General features: G+C 46.2%; 1 protein-coding gene across 1 annotated transcript in view; it reads right to left on the bottom strand.

Moving 5' to 3' along the window:
• CDK14 (cyclin dependent kinase 14) overlaps nt 1-14397 on the bottom strand; it is a 2636151-nt gene extending 2621754 nt beyond the window's left edge. The window contains exon 1 of the mRNA XM_078663634.1: nt 14099-14397. Within this exon, the coding sequence (XP_078519760.1) occupies nt 14099-14192 (94 nt within the window). The 5' untranslated portion in view covers nt 14193-14397. The remainder of the gene's footprint in view (nt 1-14098) is intronic.
• Between the last annotated feature and the right edge of the window lie 3407 nt (nt 14398-17804).

Genomic DNA, 17804 nt, shown 5'->3' with positions numbered 1-17804 from the left:
TAAGCAAGCTATTGCCCAGAGTCGCAGAGTGTGAACCCGTGAATCGAGTAGGCACCGGAGCGAGAATTGTCGAGTCCATGGACATTTTAGGACTCAAGACCCTGCCGAGCCGGGAATTGAACCCTGGTCCCGGGCTGACCTCTGCTTCCAGGTCTGCCTCCTCTAACCAGTGAGCCACACTTCTCCATATACTTCTACATATGCCAGATGGTTTTTGTGCAGGAAGGGGCACCTTCCTGCACATAACAACCCTGAGAGGGGTTTTCCTCTTTCCATGTGTGCTGCAGAATGCAGCCCAATTGGAAAGAGGTAAAAACCGAGGAGAAATGAAACATTTTCCCTCGTTATGCCTGCTGTGGGGAGGCGTAACGTTTGGCACTGCCCCAGGTTTACATGGTTTTGAAAATCTGAAGCAGCGTCAAAATCCATGGGCGTTGTGTGGGAACACCCACCGCAACACCTATGGAACACCTACTTGTCATAGAGTAAGGCAACGAAGCGACTTGCGCAATTTTGTCTTACTCCATATCTATGAGGCCATGCAAAGCCACGCAGGGTGACTTTGTCTCGCCACATAGATATGATCGAGATGCTTGTGCCGCCAAAGCTTCAAAAAAACTGACGCTTCAGTGGCGCAAGCCTCTCATAAATCAGTCCTAAAATATTTTGTTCGTTTTTAGGTCTTTCACCATCAGGTAGCTACATATAAAATATTGGGTAGCTTAAATGAAAAATATATTTTAAAAGTTGTTACTCAGTGGGAAATGCTCTACATAGTACATTATAAAACCTCTATTATTTAATGCACTGCATAGGTCTGTGTGCACCCAGAGAGCCACAGAATTAAAATTGGTTGGTACAGTGGAAAATAGTGACTTGTGTATTTTTAGTGCTATGAGGTCACAGCATGTGACAGAAAGCACTGTGAATGCGTAAGTCGTTATTTTATACTTGCATTACACACATTACAAGATAGACTGCTACAAAATGTGCAGAGAGTTTAAGGATAAAATGGAGCTTCCAAAATGTAGATTTGTGTAATGTCAGACTTAAGTAACGCATTTTTTTGCATAACTGTCCCTTTAACACCTTTTCAGGGGTACTAGGCATGTAAATACAAATATCATTTAAAGCATGCACTTCACTGCCCAGTTGCTAACCACCACACAAATAAAACACATCTTTGCCATCACAATGCTTGAAGTGATTCGAGCAATTAAAGCCAGAACCACTCCCAAGCATCTTTTACATTTGCAGATGAACTCCAAGGGTATATTTGCATTTCATTCAGGCAAACAGGCACCCTTGTATGAAGGCTTAGTTGAAGGATTGCTTTACCTGTCTGCTGGGCCTCTTAGTTTTACAGCACATGACACTCAATTAACGCCAACTGAAGCATTTTAACCATCGTGGTTGTGTTTCTCCAAAAGGAAAGTCACATTTGGTATTCCAGGCAGAAGTTAGGCCTGGAAATGCCGACACCCTTCCCAGGACTCCAGGGCCCCCTTGGGGGTCGCGCCCCACAGATTGAAGACCTTTGCCTTAAGACCATTCCACTAGGCCCTAATTAACTCACAAACCCACAACACAATAACACGGAAAAGGGAGTTACCCGGACAATTTCCAACAGGCTTGCCCAGTATCTCAATGTGCCTCCTGGCAAGAAACAGGAGACCCGACATAAAAAAACACGATGATGCAGACACCGCTATAATCCTGCTTTTTCACCACCCTGCCTGCCCTCTGTGTTGCCTACCACTGCACCCTCCCTCGCAGCAGTCATGTAATTCAATATGTGGAGTGTAATCTAAACATGGTAAATGGTAATATCAAACGGTAGACTCGAAATGTTTTAATTTGAGACTGGCTGTGCGCTGATCAGTTCCTCTTACCTGCACTTTAAAAAACATTTTGCACATTAGGAAATCGGCTTTTCCTTTTTCCAAAGCCAACCTTGTCTTAACATTTTAACCTTTTAATTTTAATTTACATTGTTGTTCCAATATATATTCATTGTGTCTTCCTACTTTTATCGCTGCTGTTGTTTCTCCTGCGTTTTATTAGTTAGCGCTGGGGTCAGGGCGACTGTTGCTCATTTTCCCCGTTTTATAGCGCCATCTTGGGGGTTAGCGTTCTAGTTGCTCGGAGAGTTTGCCTATTTCTCCATGGCCATGCGTGCGCTGCGCTCGCGCGGCGGGCGCGCCTTTGGCGCACCAGAGGCAAGCCCGTCTGCGCCCGTCCGCACCTGGGACTAGCGCTAGCCTTGCTGCCGGCCGGGCCCCTTCTCTGGTGATTAGATGGTGCAGAGCAGAACTTTTTGCTCTCTCCTCCCCCGCGTGTGGAGAGACTCATAAGGTAAACCCGGGTGCATGTAGTGAAGTGGAAGGGGAGGGAGAAATATGGGGTGGAAGGTGTAAACACTGTAAATTTAGTCTAAACCCTGAGGTCAAGCAAGATTATATTGAGAGGGATGGGAGGAGTGCCCAACAACTTCAAGAAACAGGGGAACGGATTAGGGCATGCTACATAAACTGCAGGTCCTTGCCCAAACAAGCTGGGGACATATGGTTAGGTATTTATAATGAAGCTTGGGATGTGGTTTTTCTAACGGAAACTTGGTTAAGGGAAAGCTCTCTACCTGATATTGCTCTAGCAGTACCAGTGGGCTATAGGCTGGTGGCTGTAAATCGTTCCTACAATAGATTGGAAGGTGGGCTGGCAATCATAGTCCGTGATAAGTGGGAGATTTCCTATAAACAACTGGAGGACATTGATCCTATTGAAGCCTTATCCTTTAATATCTCTTGTACTAATTTCCCTATAATGTCGGGACTACTTATCTACAGACCTCCCTCTTCCCCTGTAAGTCATTTAACGGAAGTATATGAATACATTGGTAGCCTGAGCCTGGTGTCAAAATATTCATTTTTTACTGTCCTGGGAGATTTTACCCTCCATGCCGATACTTTGGAAGACCCTATGGTTTTAAAGCTGACAGATACTCTTCAGGGCTTTAACCTATTTCAGAAGGTTCAAGTGGCTACCCACAAAGGAGGCCATACCTTAGACCTGGTCTTTACTAATGATCAGACCCTAACCATTGATTCCATCCAACAGGTGACTTGGTCGGACCATTTTTTGGTCTCTTTTGGTATATCCAGGGGCCCTAAAGTAAAGGGAGGGTTACCCCCTTCCAAGGAGACGAGGAATTGGAGGAATATCACCACTGCCAACTTTGGTATTGAATGGGAAAAAATCTCTTTCTCTCTAACTGGAGACCCCCCATATGATATTACTACCTTTGAGACATCAGTAGTTGCCACTTTGGATAATCTGGCTCCGGTTGTAAGAAGGACCTCGGATAGAAAAACCCCTTCTGCCCCTTGGTTTACTGACGAGCTCCAAAAACTAAAGAGTGCCTGTAAGAAATTGGAAAGGGACTGGCGAGCTGAGATCATTTATACGAGGTCTCTGAGAACTTTCCATCGGAGGAAATGCCTCAGTATGGAAGAGTATTATTCCAATCAGATTAAGGCCTCTAATATTTCCGCAAAATAAATCTTTAAGATTGTGGAAAGCTTTACAAATCCCCAGGCATCACAAAGCACCATTCCCTCCTCTAAAGCCTTTTGTGATAGTCTGGCTACTTTCTTTCATGAGAAAGTTTTAGAAATGTATGCCTCGTTCCCTCCACATAAAGGTGGGGAGCTTCTCGCTCCCCTTTTGGGCAACTCGCAACGGTGGGCTTGTTTTGAGCCATTGGATGCAGAACATTCATTAGTTGACCTAAAACGGATCAAATCTGGGGCCCGGGTTGATCCTTCGCCAGCAAGGTTTTATAAGATCTTGGCCTCAGTACTGAACCCGGCATTAAATTTAATGTGGAATCAATCGCTGAAGACTAGTATTTATCCGGATGATTGGAAAAAAGCCCTGGTGAAACCCATTTTAAAAAGGAAAATGCAGACCCTATGGTCTTAAAAAATTATCGTCCCATATCTCTTCTCTCAGCTCCTGCTAAAATGTTATTAAAAGAAATCCAGAGGCAAAGTGCTCACTTTGCCACTGGATTCAAGCTAGCCTGCCTGAAGACGGCTGTAACGCCAGAAACCGGTCCTAGGAAGCTTGTTTCCCGTCCAGGGAAGGCATGGCTTGACAGTTCGGGCTGGACTGTTCCCATGAGGCACAGGGTCAGACTGATTTGCATATGGCCATGTCTGAACTGGGGTGGCAGAGTGAGCTAAAGAACGGTGATGGATTAAACCCAGATCTGTTGACCGGGTGTGAGTGTTTGATTGGTTCAGATGCTCCGTCCTTCACCACCCCCTTTTGTACTGCTTTGTTCGCCATAGTTGGCAGGGTATGCTCAGACGTGAGTCCCTTGCTCACTTTGGCACTGGATTCAAGCAAGCCTGGCTGAAGATGGCTGTAACGCCAGAAACTGGTCCTAGGAAGCTTGTTTCCGGTCCAGGGAAGGCATGGCTTGGCAGTTCGGGCTGGACTGTTCCCATGAGGCACAGGGTCAGACTGATTTGCATATGGCCATGTCTGAACTGGGGTGGCAGAGTGGGCTAAAGAACGGTGATGGAATAAACCCAGATCTGTTGACTGGGTGTGAGTGTTTGATTGGTTCAGATGCTCCGTCCATCACCACCCCCTTTTGTACCGCTTTGTTCGCCATAGTTGGCAGGGTATGCTCAGACGTGAGTCCCTTGCTCACTTTGCCACTGGATTCAAGCAAGCCTGGCTGAAGACGGCTGTAACGCCAGAAACTGGTCCTAGGAAGCTTGTTTCCGGTCCAGGGAAGGCATAGCTTGGCAGTTCGGGCTGGACTGTTCCCATGAGGCACAGGGTCAGACTGATTTGCATATGGCCATGTCTGAACTGGGGTGGCAGAGAGGGCTAAAGAACGGTGATGTATTAAACCCAGATCTGTTGACTGGGTGTGAGCGTTTGATTGGTTCAGATGCTCCGTCCATCACCACCCCCTTTTGTACCGCTTTAATAGGAGGTGTGGCACCACGCAATCTAAGCAGACGCAGCAAAACACTGTGTAGGAGTGCAGACACCATTTACAGCCACGTTAACTTTAAAATGTAAGGTTAGCAAGAATAAAATAAAAATGAAATGTTATGGAAAGTTTTAAACTGACAGCAATATGAGGACCTCAGATTTAGGGGGGGGCAGTCTCAAATATAGGCTGGCAAGACACTCTCAGCCCCTCCGGGGCTACGGCCTTGGGCTTCACGTCTTTTGTCTCTCTGGTGCTTCAGTGCATCGGATCGGGCCGGCGTCCCTTTCATTCTGTTCTTATGTTAAGTATGCGAGAGGCTTGCTTGCTTTGCTGAGTGAGGGGCCCCCTGGAGCACGGGGCCCCCCGCAACGCAGGGGCTGTGGGGGCCTGTGTTACGCTCTTGTCCCAGGTACTGAGTCTACAGTGTGAACCGAGACGCACATTTCCAAAACAAGGAGGAGTCGCTGCGGACGCAAAGGAGAGCACCTCTGAAGAGTTGTGCCCCGCCTTCAGGCTTTTGGCTTTGCTGGCACCTGCATGACTATGGGGCAGAAGACACTGCTCGTGAGTTGCTGGGATACCAGCGTGCCCCACCTCCTACATTGTTGCAGAGTCCGTCACACCACTTTTGAGGAAACAACGTGGGCTGGAGACATCCCGCCATGCCATGGCCCCCAGGATGGAGACTATGGTGGGGGCACTGGAACTGCTGTAGTACACTACCATTGGCCTTCTTTTTCATGCTATGATTCTGTACAATATTTCATTCCCACACACCTTTAGCATGATGGTAGTTAGCCATTGTTTAGACTGCCTTACGTCATCTGTCTCACTTGAAGACAAAGTTAACTGCGGTCTTATTTTCTGCTTCCATTCTTATAAACCATTTGCTGGCATGAATTTGTCAACCTTTTTTTACTTGTGTGCTACTTACTTTCTATTGGTTGAATGGATAACATCAGTCATTTTACACTGGCTCAACAGAGGCCCCTGCTTTGTTGCTGTAGGTAATTACTGTAACACTGGAAATAGACCCACAGGTGCCTCTGGGCCCTCTGCTTTGGACCGAATTACCCCATAACACGTAATAACAGCACAGGTTTGCAGTGCCCTATGGGTTCCTGATGATTCATGCGCATTGTTACTAAATAATGTTGCAGTACTGACCCTCATGTGATAATAATTCATGTTTTTTTCATAATATGCTGCATTATCAGTCTTCTATTATGACTTTATTAAAAATATTTTATGACAATCGCTTTTATTAAACATTGCGATGTGTGAATTCATAAATTATATTTGATTATGGTTACTGGTGACTTTTCGACAAAGACAAGAAGTCTGCTTTATATATGTTGATGTGCTGCACACTTGATAAAGCTAATATGCCCAGTTTTATATTTTAATGTTCTGACCCTATGACAAGGCAATAGGTCTGCCTTACTTAAAATGACACCCTTTATATTAGTACATCACCTTGTGAGCCATGCAAACCCAACACATGCACTGAGCACCCACTGGGTTTGGGGGCAAACCCCCACTGTGCACAAGGATGGTCATTATACTTTAAGTTAAGTTAAAAAAAAAAATTGAAATTCACTGAAAAAAACAAATCTAAGTTACTTTATATTTTATTTAAACTTTAGAAATTCATTGAAAAGGCAAACAATTAAAGGGATATTGAAGTTAAGTAAAAATGTGAGTTAAAAACATACTGTTTTAAACAAACAAAAATCACTGAAATTTACCAGTTATAGTTATCTTAAGAAACTATAGCTTGTGCCCTAAAGTAGTTATAACTTGTTTCCTCACCATGCACTGCTAATTACCTTCCATACTACATCGCTCATGACATGTTCTATGACATAAATAATAACCTAACAAAAGCCATTTAACCTTTGGTTTAAAAAAACACACACACACACACACACAAAAAAGCAGGCCTGAATGTTTTCAAATACAGTCCTTCAACAACTATGGGCAGTGACAATATTTAGTCCAATGTATATGTCTATGCCCATCCTATTTATTTCGTTCTGAAAATCTGGTCGCCCTAACACAAAGGAACAAAGACAGGAAGGCACATAGGTAAATTACTGACAGAAAGTGACAGAGGGACACGGGAAGACTACGACACACTCTTGAAACAGGAAGACAGAGCAGCACAATGGGAAAGGAGACACTGACAAGCACACTGGAACAAGAAGATAATGATATGTAAAATGGAGACACAGAGACAAGAGTAACTAACACACATTGGAAATGAAAAACACAAAGAGATGCACTGGAACACTGAGAATAGAAGTATGCTGGGAGACATGACACATACTGGGACAAGAAAAAAACCGAAGGCCAGCCACCACTGCACATAAAGACACTGGAATGTACACTAGGACATGGAGAGTATACAGAGTAGTGCAGGGATCTCCCAAGGTGTGATGGAAAACCTTGAGCCTTGAGTGGCAATCATAGTGCCTCACCCTGGAAGCTCATGGAAAGAGGCGGAAGAAAGTAACCTCTGTATCTGTGAGGCCCAGTTTGGCATAGATACTGAGAGGCGCATTGGGAGAGGGAGAAACACAGTGGGACAAGGAGACACTGAAAGACAGTCACACAGACACACTGGTATAGGGAGACAAAAAGAGGCACACTTGGACAGGGAAACACTGTCTAACACACAATGGCAGAGAGACTGACACACATCAAGGCATGGAGTTACAGGCATTAACACACTATGACAGGGGCACTGTCATTGTCACAGGATGTACCCTGCCACACCAATCGGCAATGCTGCTTTCCGAGTCACCTAATCAGACCACATTATCTCTAACATCTACACAACACAACCACAGTGTCAAACACAAACCAGAATCCAGTCTACGATTTTTCTCAGTGGCATGTGGATGTGAGGAAACCTTCCAGAACTGATTACCCACACTGCTATGAGGCCATATAAATGGCAGACGGGCGCCATACAAACCCCACTCTAGTTGTAACAATGCTGTACCATGTTTTGGTGATGCTCACGCACGTGACATATTGGAACTAGAAGGCAGATCAGTCTGAAGGTGGCAGGGCATTAAGTGGAGTCAGGTCCTTCCATGTCTCAGACCTGGCAATAATGTGAAAGTGACTTTGAAACAGGTTCCTATAAGGCCCTACATTTATGGCCCTAGCTTTAAAGGAGAAAAAAAAGGATTGATTTCGTAGCAATGACTGTAAAGCCCCTTGCTGTATTCCATGTCAGCGACAAAGTCCTTAATAACATTTCACATTTTACTTCTTCTGCCATTCCATAAAAGAACTTTGCTTCATCCTGATGTTGTGTCAGTATGTGTTTCATGCTACATGTGACTCTTGTATAGTAAATACTGTGGAATGAGTCGCCGTCAGGTGTCTGGATGAGTTCAGTTGGGTGGGGGCCAGGGTGGGGCGGGGATGTAAGCGTTGTGGCCAGGAAATATTGAGAGATGTGGGACTGAACCTAAAGGCAGTGATGGTTTCCCACAGTACCAGTCAGTGGGTTTAAAAGGTGTTCAGAGAACATGCCCCTCCAATCCTTGGCCTCTCTGAAGAGTTTACACAGCCATTGTCTCATACGTGCCAACTGCACTTACCATTTTACATGAAAGGGTGATGGATGTATACACAACTGCTTAAATGTTGACAGCACAGAAGGAAGAGAGAGAGGGCATGTGATGCAGAAGGGCAGTGAAAAGCCAGTAATGAACAGAAGGAGATGTGTAGAGGTAGGATTTCAGTAGGATGTGGGAGGAAGAAGGCTATAGGTGGCCCACAGAGCAAGAAACTGCAGAAGAAAGTAGAATAGAGGGGAAGACAGGGGTGATCCAGAAACTGCGATGACCACTACCTGTTCCACAGACACCCTACCAATGGCGAATTCACAGTCTCACATTTTCAGAATTGAAACATACCCAATCCTAATTATTCACAAGAAAATTATTGCTGCTTATCATTTATCCTATACTACAAACAAGCATTGGCTAAGCCAATATTCTTAGGTGCATGGGTTCGTTTTGTGGGATATGGCTGGATGCAATAACAAAAATCAAGGAGAGGCAAACAAATGCCAGTCACCTCGCATGCAGCTCGGAATTCTAGTTTAAATGTACTAAGCAAGCCCTCCATGACAAAGGCTATAACAAAAGAGTTTTAGTTACGCGTCTTTGGTCCCCACTCCGCCCTTCCAAACACCTTTTTTTATCCTACTTAAAGAACTGGATGGAGGCCACTGTTGGCGCTGTTAAGAGGATGGCAGACATTAACGACTTTCCTGAACTTAAAGTTGATTGGATGCTTCCCAGGCTGGTAACTGGGTAGCTTTCAACAAGTATTCCTTAAGTCAAGCCACTGATGTTCATAGAAATATTTAAATACATTTTGAACTTTTATATATATTTAAACACTCTTATGAAATCATAATTAAAAATGCTTTAACTAGCAATTACTGAGGTACAGTTACTATATCCAAAACATCTTGTCTGTGAGCTCTAGCAACTGTCGAGATAACCCTTTTAACATCCTTGACTGTATTTGAACTATGGAACAGGCTGTCAAACTCCCTCAGAGCCAATGGAAATCTGTTGAGCTTTAGGAAGAACCTGAAAATGTGTTCTTTTCTACATAAATAAGATAGCTTACGGTTCTCCTGACTGTAAAATACTAAGAATGGTTCACTCCTTTAGTCGACTGGTGGTTTTGATAGAGCCAAGATGCCTGTTAGGTGAAGGCTGCGCTTTACAAATTGATAAAATAATAATAGAAGACTTCCGGGTCAAAGCGCAGATCTGACATTAGCATACAGACGTATACAGAGTCAACAAAAGACAGGGTAAATGAAGGAAGGAAGGATTTGGGTACCTGCCAATGTTCCCAGTTCGAAGTTTTGGCGATGCTTTGACAAACAGCACTTTCTTGTCATAAAAAGAGCAGTGGAAGGTAAGACAGTTTCTGCCACAATTGGGACTGCTACCTTGGCGCAGGGCCAGTGCAGTTCAACAGCCCGTGTGAGTCGCACCCCAGTTTACCCTCCACTATGTAAGTCTGACACGCACAGTGTTTGCCTAAATTATGACACAGTAGCAAACTCTTTAATTACCAGTAGACCATTAAATGTCGCCTATCTGAAGAGCGACAACAACATATATTTAAACAGGGGCGGCTCTAGGCTCATGGCGGCCCTGGGCAGGGAGCGTAGGTAGGGGGCCCCGGAAGATGGGGTCCGGGTGGGGCGGAGCACGGAGGCCAGTGAAGGGGGGGTCAGGGTGTTTGGAAGTGGAACAGAGCCGGAGGCCGCCAAATCCTTGCCAGGGGCTGCCACGCAAATATGTATCCATCCTCAGAGGATTATTATATTAAGGATATATATTGGTGTGGTGGCCCCTGGAGCCTCATTTATGAGGCTGTGCGTCACTTTTACGCCGCCGGTGCGTCACTTTTTGTGATGCACCAGTGGCGTGAAAAATGCACCTTGTTCCGCCATATTTACAAAGTGACGCATCTAGGTAGATGCGTCACTTTGTAAACCCCTGCGCCTCATTATACCTGCGCCAGGTATAATGTATGCAAGGGGGGCGTATTGACGCAAGCAAGGGTCGTAGAAGTGACGCAGTGAAATCTATGAGATTTCATTGCGTCACTTTTAGGACGCCGTTGCGTCAAAATCTTGCGCCTGCCTCACAGCAGGCGTAAGACTGACGCAGGCCTTTCACATGGGGCTTGCCCCATATGAAAGGACGCATTGCTGGAGTTGCGTCACTTTTGTGACACACTCCAGCAATGCGTCACTTTTGCGCTTACAGATACGTCAGAAATACTGACGTATCTGTAACTCCTTGCGACATGATGCGTCATACAATAAATATGACGCATCAGGAATGTCGCAAGTAGTGCGCACTGAGAAGTGACGCATCGCTGCTTTCACGCAGCGATGCGTCACTTTTCATAAATGAGGCCCCTGTGGTGTTTAGTGGCCCTGTGCAGGTGTACAGCTTGCACATGCCTAAGGCCACTACTAATTTAAAATATAGAGAGAGAATTTGCCGCTCACCCGCCGATTTATAAACATATTTATTTTTTCAGTTTTTATATAGCGCGAACTCGACCTCGAGGTTTAGGCGCCCTCTACATGAGCACCAGTTACCTCACACAAGGTCGCTTTTTAGGCACTGGTAGATTGATGATTTGCCCAGAATCACAGGGTGATGAGCCGACGCCGAGACCAAGTTGCACAGTCGGCAGGTCTGGCTCTAACGCCAATACTTAAACTGATACAATCGGCTACTGACATATAATAATATTATTCACAGTCTAGCGTATAAGTGACCAGCATACAAATCAAAATACGGGTTCACTTGTGCGGGTCTTCATTCCAAACCTAGCGCTAAGTGTTCTAATGCAGGCTTCTCCGAGCGTCTAGAAGAGAAGCGTTTGCTCCCAATTACCACAAAGGTGTCAATGCAGGGGTGTGCTTCTTCCCAGGGGTGAAGCAGGGACTTTCAGACTGCACACTTCACCCGTGCATTTCTAAATATGCTTTCCCACAACTGCACCCCCTCCCGCCTCCCAGTGGCAGACCACACCACACCACCCACTGGGGTATAAGCGCCCCCTGTCATTTCCGAGCCGCTCTGCCACTTTCCTCGCTGGCGCAGCGCCAATATTACTCATAAGATAGTACTCCAGCTTGCACAGGGATCAGAAGGTGTACCTATTCTGGGTTTAGGAATGAATTACACATTTAAGTTTACATGCTGTATAATGATGTTCAGTGCTTTAAATGGGCAGGTACTGTCAGAGTACCTACACTTTCATTTGACAGGGTACCTGCACTTCTCAGCAATGGTGCTATACGTTTATCGGTGAGTACCAGCACTTCTCAGAGGCAAGTAGGGACTCCGGAGCAGTGAGTACTTGCGCTTTTATAGCTCCATTTAAAACAGTGATGAAATAGTAACTTTCGAAACAATCAACTTTCAGATTCATCACTTTTGAGACCGCACTGTCGATGTGTGTGGCTCCTGTATGCCACTAGGGGGCGCAAAACGTTCCGTTCACTGCCTTTTTCTAGGGGTTCTGTGCTGCTTCCGCCCCTGTGCTGTGAGAGTGCAGCTGTGTGACTCACTCTGGCCCCGCGTACAGCTGCCAAGCAGCTTTCCGTGATCTCAGGCCTCAGGAGCCGGGGTGACTTATGGCGAGAGAGAATTACTTCACCAGCTGCGACCGCCTCACAGGAAACGGGGAGGCATTCGCTCTTGCACAAGTAAATGATTCGTAGAGCCCCGGGGCACTCGCTTCGGGTCACTGACGGGGCCTACACGCCGAACGGAGCCGCCTTTAGCCGCTTCCAGGCTCAAGCCGAACCTTCCAAGTCTTCTGGACCCACAGTGTAGCGCCCTACGTTAAAGCATTATACTGCTCACCCTACCTTACAGCACTATACTGCTCATCTGCGATAGACATATGCAATTACGATTAATACTAGTGTTCACCCGTATTATAGCATTTTATTCCTTATGATAATAGGACAGATTTTCAGGGTAATCAGTTGAGTTGCTCAAGATCACACAATCGTATATGAGATTGGGAAATCTGAATTAGCGGACTGCTGGTCGCAAGGCGGTCAATTTATCATTGATAACACGTTCCCGCCTGCTTACGTGTTTAATACAGAATAGGGGTTCTGAAATTAAGGAGAACAAACATAATTTCCCTACCAGATTGTATATTTCACGCGCAACACCTCATTGGATATCCCCTCAAATACTTGTTAATCCCGCGCGTAAGAGCCCCGTTACAATTAGTGGGGAGACTGGGTTGGTGCTTAATTACTGGTTGTTCAGCCGGCACCAATGCATGATGATGAAATCTACAAGGCTCTAGGGGGCACTTGCGCGCCCCCTTACGCTGGGACATTCACACCGAACATTCTATCCCATCGATTGTACACGATGTGACCTGCTGGACAGAAAACCCAGACACCGGCTCTTGGAGGGGTGAGTGGCAGCTGGCAGGGACACTAAAGGCAAATGCAGGGCTTAAAGTGGGCCGGGTCCTGCTGGGGCTCAGCACCGGCAGGTCTCAAAAGCAGATGCTGAGAAGGGTCCCTATCAGGGCTCTCCGTTTTTTGCTCTCACCCTCAGCGTGAAAAAAATAACTTACCTCTGCAGCAGTACCACCCTTCACTGGCTTTGATGCAACTTCAGAGAGACTCCTTATACTTGCTTCGGGATCATTTCAATTCTGAAGCATTTTCAATATTCTATACAAGGAAGCCAACATTGTTGCTTATTTGCCTTATGCAACTAACAACCATTGACAAAGCCAAGAGTCCTAGCTTGTTATAAGTGTAATGTTACTTGTTGTATTATCAGGATGCAATGATAGAAGCAGCAGAATGCGCCCTTAATTTGATAGGCCACCCCGGTTAAGAGACACACCCCACACACAGTTTGTTCATCCCACTTAAAGCCCTGGACAAATGTACACATATAGATGGCTACCAAGTGGTCCAGTGTGATGGGTGACACATTTAGCCTCTTCTGTGTTCTTAACTGACAGCACTGCCCATGGAGATCTTTCAGCCCGCAAGTTCGATGTTATAAGCGAAAACTACAAGCCACAAAATGCAACTTCAAATTGGCCATTTACCAACTACGCATGTTATATTCCATTCGGGCAGTAGTTGCTCAGCGCTATGGGAGAACAGCAACCCTCTCCAAGTAGGCGACTGATTCCCTCCTATGTAGCCAAAGATTCTGAAATGGATTACAAGCTTTTTGACTCTTTCATACAAATTGTCTTGTGTTTTTTTTATGCGGCTGTCATGCAGTCCGGTCTTTCCACGCCAGCGTCTTCACTTGTAGGTTCCCGATTATTAAAGGAAAAACAAAGAAAGCAAAACTACTGCTACTAGAATGCAAAGCAGAAACACCAGCTCGGACAACTCAAGTTCATCGACACAATGTGGTGCTCATAGAACCACCCTAACCTGGCGGGGGTGGGTGTAAGTGTGCGCGCGTGTATGGAGGGCTAGAGGCACACCCGGCATCTTTCGACACTCACCGATGCGGCTTAAGCTGTCCGACAAAGTTCTCCTCAACTTTTTCATGCTGCTGCTGCGGGGCGCGGTCTGCGGGAGCAAGTCCAGGTCGCACATCTAGAGCCGGCGATGATGCGGGGCCGCAGTGGTGCGGGGTGACGGAAACCGGTTTCTGCTGCTCCGCAGCCTCAGCACCAGCCGCCCTTGGCAGCCTCTGAACACCGGCCGGGGCTCAGGGCCATGGAAGGAGAAGCCGGCCTGCGAGCCCGCTCTCGGGCTGAGGGGAGGCAGGGAGCGCGGGGCAAGGATGCTGCAGTTCCGGCCAGACAGCTGCCCGGCTGTGCGAGGGAGAAGGAGAGTGGACATGTAGAACCGGGACTGTCAGCCAGCACCCGGCATGGCCAAGTCTATCGCGGTAGCAACAGCGCCACCACGCGCCAGTGAAGGGAAGTGCAAACCTCCTGTCAGTCTCTGACATACGTTTCACATATACAGCAGCCCTCCCTGGAGACGAGTAATCTCGTCGATTCCTTTAAGAGGACGCGAGACACCATGCATCCAGTGCAGGCTATAATTTAAGAAATTAGGACTGTTCTAAGTGTTTGCTTCTGTTGCACAAACGACTATTGCAACTGCAGTAACTCTTATTTACAAGGGGCGAGGTCATTACGAGACGCTAAGGGGGGGGGGGGGGTGATCAACTCTAGCATTTCAAGAGTACAGAGAGTATTATTACAGAACTCTTTATATACCACTGCATGCCTTTAGTATTGGCCCCAAAACGTCTAAGTCCCTATGAGCAAGCATGCAAATATGCAACGTCTTCTATTTGTATTAATTGTGTTCATATACATTTAATACAAATAGAACACATTGCATCTTTGCATTTCAATTTCGCAGTATTCCCTGAATATTCCCATTTTAGATGGTATGGGTCAGTTCACATAAGTACTGCAGGAGTACTTCTTTACATGTTCCAAAATGCCTTTTTGAATAGTCCTCATGGCCTCTTTCTGACACAGAGCTGTTTTTAGCTAACAAACACAAGAGCAGAACCTTCTGCTTTTCATTTTTGAGAGAGAGGGAGAGGGAGAGAGAGAGGGGGAGAGGGAGAGAGAGAGAGAGGGAGAGAGAGAGCCAGAGAGAGAGCCAGAGAGAGACCGAGATCGAGAGGGAGAGAGCGACCGAGAGAGAGACCGAGAGAGAGAGAGACCAATAGCTCCCCACAGGGTCTCAGCTCTGCACCTCTCCCCATCTTCACGGAGAAGCTCATAGTTGTATTTCTCTCCCTTTACAGTGAGTTATTTGCCTCCAATAGCCCCCCTTAGGGCCGGAGACACTGCTAATGATGCGTGAATGCTCATATAATACTCAAGCACACTCCTAGAATATTTTTGAGGAAAGTTCAACATTCTCGAAATATTGTAAATTAGCATTTACATGTACTAATTTACTGTTTCAATGCAACACCAGAGGCTAACAGCAAGAGGAAAAAAACATAGGGAACCCGTTCAGAAAAGGGCTAACAGCTGAGTATTTTACCTGTGTTCAAAGGGGGTCGCTGCTCTGCCCCTCTCTCTTTATTCTTCTAAGCTTCAGACGTTTGGACATTGTATTTTGTCGATACGAGGTACCATCCCTATGATCTTCATTCTGCTTGTACAGCCTTTCACAACTCTGTGCACCACATCATAGCTGTAACATCTTCAGTTATTCCTGGCTTTTTCCCCAGCAATCCTTTGTAGGATGGGATTTAGATGCCTTTAATTGTGATGGCAACCTTCAACTACAAATCCCAGCATCTGCAGTGCAACACACTACGGGCATATTCACAAGCGCCTATCTCCACCACAATGACACTTTTCACGGCATTGTGATGGTGATAGGGGCTTTGTTCTTATTTACGAGGCAGTGTTAAGCCACTTAGCGTGGTTTACGCTGCTTGTAAATAAGGCACCCTTTCACGGTATACTTAAAGTGAAAGAGGATGGCAATGGGCGTTGCAGTGGGCATTCCACAGTGACACCCATTGATTCTGACGCTGTCTTCTATTTACAAGGGTGTCGTAAATATGGTGCAGCACCAAAATTAAGACCAGGGAAAACCTGGTCTTATCCTGGTGCAACGAGAAGAAATGTTTAATTTCTCCTCATTTTTGCTGTTTCCATGCATGCTGCGTTGTGAAGCACACATGGGAACAGAATAACACCATTGATTGTTTATGTGCAGGAAGTTGTCCCTTGCGGAACATAAACAATCATTAAAAAGAATGACATTTTGCAACTTCTATGTGTGCTGCATTAAGCAGCACACATAAAAGTTACAAAACGGCATTTAAAGATTGTTTATGTGCAGGAAGGGTCACAGCCTTCCTCTGCAATGCAGACATCATTGCACTAAGGTGAAAGGGTGCCTTCATTGGCGCTAGGCAGCTAAATTTAGCGCCTATGAAGGGGGAAACGCAGGGCTGCACCATATTGTTGTAAATATGATGCAGCCCTGCATTTTGAAGTGGCAGACCGCGGCGTTAAGCCAAGAAGGCTAACGCTGCACTCCCTCCCTTCTATTGTAAATATGGCCCTATATTTGTGGGTTTCTTACAGCTCCGTTTTTCTCATTGTGCCCACATAGGGCCATTTGCCCATTTTCATGTGTTCAGTGTTTCACAGCTCTGCAACTTGTTGCCCCAGATTTGCTAATTTTTCAAGTAGCACAGCAGCCATTGTGCAAGGTGGAAAGCACAGCACAGTGTAGAAAAGTCAGCCCATAATGCCCCGGATGCCCAGGCTGCTGGCGCAGGGCGACTCTTCGTTTCCATCTTGAATAATTACCAAATAAAGAGACGGGCACTGGAAGTAGGAAAACAAGAACAGAGTTTATTACTCATGAGGAGAGCCTGTCCTTTGGGACACTCGCATAGTGTCTTCGGGAGGTGCTCTAACAAGTTCTCTGAGGTTTCGCCTTTTATACACAAGTTCGTGACACACAGGCATCCTATATTACAATCAATACATTGTATAGTATGAAGGTATTTCAACACGTGGCTACAGTACGGGCCCTTATCCTCCATGCAAGAGGAGGGGCTGTCACACAGCTGAGTGTTCTGCTGATTCCATTGGAATGTGTGTGTCTGATCGAGTCTCAGGGGGTGGGGTGGCCATGATCAATAGTAGCTTCTTCCAAGAGAGACGAGTGCATAAAGTAGTGGGCAATAAACTGTATCCTCAGGCTAAGGGATGACCAGTGGTCCGTGCAAACATTCAGGCTCAGAGGAAGAGGTCATCAAAAGGAGAGATATTCATGAAAGGGAGGGTCAGTGTGGACAATCGAGTGCTGTGGAAGGGTTGATCACAAGAGGGGTATTCAAGGGCGGGAAGGAGGTGTTGGTCAGGCGCGGGGTGCGATTCTTTAGGGACAGAGTTATGCGGGAGGGGAGGGCTCATGACTTGGGCATGAGAGAGCGGGGGCAGCCAGGGTGCACGGGGGATGCTTGCAGGGTCAGGGAAGTGCGCTTGATGAGTGATTGTGGACAGGGAGACCATGGTACCTAAAATGGCTGTCGCGTACGTGTGTGCATGGGTCTATGCTAGGGAGACAACACAGTCAGAGTTTTAGCGATATTCGTTCTGTTTACATCAAGGGGCACTGAGAACACAAATGAACGCCGCTTATGTACATACATATTGCTAATTTTAACAGTCCCCACTTTTTACATAAGCACGTTCAATT

This window comes from Lissotriton helveticus, chromosome 10, assembly GCF_964261635.1.
Source record: "Lissotriton helveticus chromosome 10, aLisHel1.1, whole genome shotgun sequence".
In the NCBI taxonomy this organism is placed as follows: domain Eukaryota; kingdom Metazoa; phylum Chordata; class Amphibia; order Caudata; family Salamandridae; genus Lissotriton; species Lissotriton helveticus.
This window is presented reverse-complemented; position numbering and strand designations above follow the sequence as displayed.